Raw genomic sequence first — 6000 nt, 5'->3', positions numbered from 1 at the left:
GGCATCTGCTTATGTCCTACCCCCCCCCCCCCCGCCCCAGTAGCTAATCTCACCCTTCCTGTAAGGGTTTTACTAGTTAACCACTGAAACAGTCAGATTTCCCTAACAGTCTACTTCTTGGGCACCCTTTAGAGATACTATCAAGTATTACCAAGAAGGGTGCTCACTTGGAGCCTCAATTTGTAACATGCTCTGTAAGTATGTCACATTTTGTGGGTTTCTGTTTTTCACTTAGGGGCGATATTTTTGTTAATCGAGGCATTCAGTTTAGAGTTTTGAAGGTGCTGCTTCTATTAAAGGACCAAATTCTCCGACCCAATTCTACTTTGTTTTTCTACCTCACCGTCTAGACCTTGGCCTCTCTGATTCTAGTCCAATTACATTTAAACCCTTCACTCCTATTTTCCACCTGTGCTTACTTCCAACAGTCGCAGTCCCCTCAGCCTGTTGTTTTCCCCTCTGGGCCTCGTTTTAACAGCTCTGTGATGGGGATCTCCTAATCCCTCTCTCCCATTTCCCCCCAGCTCTAGTATTCACTCTTTTCCATCTCCACCTCTGTGTTCCCTTCTTTCCCTTGTCCCTTCCCTTGGGGGTTTATTTAATCCTTTCCCCCCACCCGATTTTCTCTCTGGTTCTCCACAGTCGCTTTGCCTGTTCCTCTGTCTCCATGTACAGCCCTGACTGACTGTCTCTCACCTTCCTACTGGCCTCTGCCTACCAGTTCCCTCCGGTCTGTCGGTCTGTCTTTGTTTTGCACTGTAGCTAGCTGCTTGTCCTTTGTCTTTCCGCCTGTCTCCAACACCACATATTTCCTGCTCTCGCTTTCTGTCAATAAATCTTTCCTCGGACTGCCTCTCCCACCTGCTCTTCTGCTCCTCAGCTCCCCGACAAAGCCCCGGTCCTTTCCGCCTCTCCCCTCTTGCTCTGCTAACCTCTGCCTGCCACCCTCCGTCTCTCCTGAGCCTGGCTGCCCCTCCTTGGCACTCACTCTCCCTAAATCACTGCTAGAATATCTGTGCCTTCCACCCTTGGGTTCCCTTCCTGTCAGCCTTTAAAAAAAATCTCCCCCCCCCCTTATTCTCTTTGTTTATGACTATTTTCCATTTTACCAATTCTACAATTTGGGTTTATCTCAAGCTTCTATAACAGTCTTTCTCGATATTTGTGCCAAGGATCCTCTGTCTTGCACTCCACTCCCTTGGCCTCTGTCTCTTCTACGCAGCTAATCCTCTGTCTTTTTCTCTGTCTCTCAATCTATGTCTGTCTGTCTCTAACATCCCCTTTGTCTTTCTCTAGCTCAGCTTTTTGGGCAGGATTTTAAAAAAATCTTGCTGTCTCTTGCTTTTGCTCATGTATCTTTTCTGTGGGTGATTAAGGGTTATCTCGTTTTGTCCATTGTTTAGTAGAATAGCAACCTTAATCTGCTCTACACTTCCCATAACCTGGATGTTCTGCCCAAAGAAGGGAGGGGGCCTTGTGCAACAGCAAAAAAAAGAATGCAGTCCTGGCCGGTAGCTCCGTTGGTTAAAGTGTCGTCCTGATGCGCCAAGGCTGTGGGTTTGATCCTCGGTCAGGGCACATACAAGAATCAACCAACGAATGCATAAATAAGTGGAACAACAAGTCAATGTTTCTCTCTCTCTCTCTCTCTCAAAAATCAATAAATAAATAAAAAAGAAAAAAATGCAGCAGAAGTGGTGGGGGAGAAAGGAGAGCTCGGGAATGACTTCCAGAAGAGACAGACATTCCTTAATCCCTCTGCAGCCAAAAAGAAGCCTTTCATCAGCTTCTTCTGCCTCTGCCTCATTCCTTCCATGAAACCCTGGGCCTAGGAAGACCCTACACTGTGCCCCCAGAGTGGCTGTTTGAGTCCCTACTATGATTCTGGACTTCAGCACTGTCCTGAGAGACCCAACTCCATGTTCATCCCTCTAAAGTATGCATTTTCTTTGAAAAGGTCAAGAGATATTTGAAAAGGTCAAGAAATACTACTACTACTAATAATAATGAAGAGGCAGATGCTAGACACAGTAGGGTTAAGGTTAAGTACAAACAGAAGAGTGGGGTTTTGAGAATCAGAAATATCAGCAGCAATCCCTATGGCCCAGGTTCTTTGGCCTCTTGGCAGCTGCTATGTCTACACAACTACTGGCTACAGGCAGCACCTGTTGTGTTCCCCTCCCACTGCCAGAATTTGGTCATAGGTGAGGTCTCTCTTCCCGCTGGCCTTACCACCTCCATACCAGATCTCTCTGATCCTAGTAAGACTTCACCTTTCCTCGTATGTCCCTGTACCAAAGCAAAGGGTTTCTGTTCCCATTGGCGGTTTCATGCATCCTGCCACTCTTTGGCACTGGCTGTACCTCTTGAATTAGTTTCCTGGAAAGGATGGTTATCTGATGATGAAATTCAGTGAATAATAGCCCAAATTCCCACCCACCCACGAACATTAGCATTTCTTCTCAGATCCTAGGAATGGGGGAGGGGTATGAATTAGCTGGAAGAGGAACTGAGATACTGAAAATCCAGTCCAGTCCTTAACCCAATGAGGGGGTGGGCATTGAAGACCACTGTCTCCTTGTCCTGGTCCTACCTCCCCCAAGACCGACAGAAGAGGAACCTAAGGCCTCTCTAGTCTTTCAGGCTGAGAGGGGAATCATCCCTGGTGACAGGCTCACCATCACATGTCCTAGTGCCCTTGGTTTCCTCGTGCCCAGGGATGGGTGAATGAGGCTGAGACCGCAGGACATCACTGACCAAAATGTGAACACCCAGTGTGATGCTCATGGCTCCCACAGTGGCCAGCCCGGTGCCACCAAGGACAACCAGAGCAGGAGGCACCTGATGGTGCTGCTGGATCAACCACAGACTCATCCACCCCAGTGGTACCAGGCGGAAGAGGGCCAGGGTGGCCAGGGTGGCCCAGCTGGCCACACTGAAGGCCAAGGATGGGGCCTGGTGAGAAAGCAGCAGCAGCTTCTTAGATGCAGGCAGGCAGAGTTCAGCTCTAGGAGCAGAGACACCACGGAGAAGCCCACATAGTGGCTGGACAGAATGGCGGTGCTGAGGCGGCTCACTACCTGGGGAGCCAGGGTCAAAGGTTAGAGGACCTTCTATGACCTACCACCCGTCGTGTCTCCATATCCCCGTCCTCCAGAAAGGGGCTCCCAAGCATTTTCTGTCACTCTCTCTCAAAATACACCCAACTTTATGCTTACTCTATGTCAGGAGCCTGGATGGCTTTGAAACAATCTTTCCCTAGGATGGAAGCAGCCTTGGTCCAGAGGCTGTCTTCCCTGCAGCATCTGCACAGTACCCCCCCCCCCCCCGTACTTCATGCCCCACCCCCACTCCCAATACTGGGGCTCCCCCTTCTCAGAAAAGCTCCATAGTCAACATTTCTGCAATTGACAGGACACCCGTGGGAATCCAAGCTCCTGAGACAGTGCCCAGGCTCCCCGCTGTGGTGGAGCAATCAGTCCCCTCCCTCAATTCAGCCCAAGGTTGAGAAGCTCAAACCCAGGGGAGAGAGGGTGTCAGAGACTCTCTGGGAAGTCATAAGGTGTAAAGCTGATGAGAGATTGGGGCCCTCTGTCTGGGCACCACCCCCCTTCCTGTCTTCCCTCCTCCTGAATCTCACCACCAAATGGTGACAGAGAAGCTCCCAGGCCTGGCCCAAGGTTTGGCTCCACAGCATGTCAGCTCCATCAGCCAGGAAATAACCTGTGGGGAAGGATGGCCGTGGGGGGAGCATTGGGCTTCCCCTAAGCCAGTGTACAGCCTGGAGAGGAATCTCCAGCCCCTACTTTTTCCAGTTTTTTTAGTTTCCCTCAGTAAAGCTGACAGAAGAGGACCTGGAATTACCATTGGAAGCTTGCTCCCCACTCCCAAACTGGCCCAGCCTTCCCTGCAGACTTACCCACAGATACAGCCACCAGCACCAAGGCCCAGGGCGGGTGGCCATGAATGGGGTCCGCGGCCATCTGAGGGTAGAGCAACAGCCTGGAGGAGATGGGGGAGCCACGGTCAGCTTCGTGCTGACCCGGGTTCCAATCCCCTGCTGGGCACTCCCGCCCACCCAGTCCCAGTCTCAGACCCTCAAGGATTAGCATCAGTTTTAAAGGTGCCTCCAGGCCTTGTAATGTTAGCTTTCCATCCGTCGCCCTCACCCAGGTGCCTCCCGAACCCCTAAGCCCCGCACCCCCGCACCCGAGCAGCGCCCCGGCGCCCGCGAGCAGGCTGTGCACCAGGGAGACGCAGATGTTCCGCCACTTCCAACGGTCCCGAGCCGCAGACCTCGGCGTGGCCAGCAGCTGCAGCCCCCAGTGCAGCCCCCGGAAGGCAGCGAAGGAGGCGCCGGTCACCAGGAGCCCCGAGGGGGCCCTGGCCTGGCCGGCGGCCCGGGTCCAGGTCCGTTCCCGGGCCCCTGCGCGCTCGGCCCCGACACGCCCAACGCGCGCTCCGGGGACGGCGAGCCGGCGCCCCGCTGCGCTGGATCCCGGGGCTCCCCTGCCGGCGGGGCCTTTGGAATCTGCGGTAACTTTTCCAGGAATCGTCCAGGAGCTCTCGGCTGGGCAGCGATTGGAGCAGCCGCGCGGCCACCGCCCCTGGAGCCAAGGCAACCGATCGCGTCCCGCCCTGGCGACCGAGGGCAGGTAGGGGGCTCCGGGGGTCCCGGCGGCGCAGCGGAGCTCGGGGGACTTCCGGGATATCGAGAGAAGTGTTCCCCAACTCCAGTGTCCTGAACTCTTTAGAGCTCCAGAAATAGGTCACTAATCTCACCTGACACTCCCGGAGGCCCAGCCCCACTAACTTTCGCCTCTTTTCCCTGCACTAAAATCTTATCCCTCCCACCCCACCCACACGGCCCTGAAGTTAGAGGCCAGAGCGAACCCACTGCCACCTGCCTACACCTCGCCGCCGCACCCCTCCCCCGTCCCAGTTGCTGGGGAGAGGGCACTTCACCTCCTTGGAGCCACCCCTTCTGCCTCCAGGCCTCCTAACGCATCCCAGCAGCCGCCTAATTCCGGGAGCCCTGCCCGCTTACATGCCTCGCAAACAGAACGGCAGCTCCGACTTTGGAGAAGAGGCCCACTGGGAACTCCTCCCCCACCCTTTTTTGGGGGCCCTACAGAGGAGACGCATTATTAGGAAGGGGAGACAAGGGGAACTACTAAGCACCACAGTCTTGAAAAGCATCCTTCCCCCGAGGGTGGTACCTGTTGGGTGGATAGAATCTCTTTTCCAATCTGAGGCCAGGAGCGGTGACAGGGAGTCACCTCGAGGTTGGGGCAAAATCAAAGAGAAAAACAAAGACCCTCGGTGCTTGCAGCAGCAGGACTGTTAGGATTCCAGAACCTTTCAGGCTGGAGAGGATACTCTTCCCTGTAACCCCCATTTCCTGAGGAGTGATAGGTTTTACCATTTTCCGTCTTACCCCACTCCACACCTTGAGCTGGCTGCCAGTCAGAAATTGAGAGCCAATTTCTGTGTGGAGCCGGGAGATTCTAGCTACTCCCAGAGAGTGAACCTCTTAAACAGACAGGTGCTCCCCCAAACTCTCACAACCCCCTTTCTCCACCAAAACCCCATTAAGTCCAAGGGGCTAGGGGCACCCCTTCATTCTTCCATACTTACCTCTCCAAATATTTTAAAAAAATTTTTTGTAGAAATTACATCTTCCACCTCTGTAATTTTACCAGATAAATGTTCTCTTGCAAAAAACAAACCCAAAAACAAACAAAAAATATTACAATGATTTTGCCCTAGCCAGTTTTGCACAGTGGTTAGAGCATTGGTCCTTGAACTGAGGAATCCTGGGTTCTATTCGGATCAAGGGCACACGCCCTCAGTTGCAGGCTTGACCCCCGGCCCAACGGTATGCATGCAGGAGGCAACCAATCGATGTGTCTCTCTCACATCAATGTTTCTCTCTCTCCCTTCCATTCCCTCTGAAGAAGCAATGGAAAAAATAGCCTTGGGTGAGGAAAAAAATTATAA

At 53.1% G+C, this 6000-nt stretch overlaps 1 protein-coding gene across 1 annotated transcript; it reads right to left on the bottom strand.

The window, feature by feature from the left end:
• Positions 1-1644: 1644 nt before the first annotated feature.
• On the bottom strand, positions 1645-5425 carry TLCD2 (TLC domain containing 2). Its single transcript, XM_087826479.1, is given in 6 exon segments — positions 1645-2981; positions 2984-3080; positions 3641-3723; positions 3920-4002; positions 4210-4509; positions 5280-5425. Coding segments are annotated over 6 exon segments (1059 nt in total). The 3' UTR covers positions 1645-2631.
• Positions 5426-6000: the final 575 nt, after the last annotated feature.

Source organism: Miniopterus natalensis, chromosome 17 (assembly GCF_054644295.1).
Source record: "Miniopterus natalensis isolate mMinNat1 chromosome 17, mMinNat1.hap1, whole genome shotgun sequence".
Lineage (NCBI taxonomy): Eukaryota > Metazoa > Chordata > Mammalia > Chiroptera > Miniopteridae > Miniopterus > Miniopterus natalensis.
The sequence above is the reverse complement of the archived record's forward strand: the minus strand, read 5'-3'. Positions and strand labels throughout refer to the sequence as shown.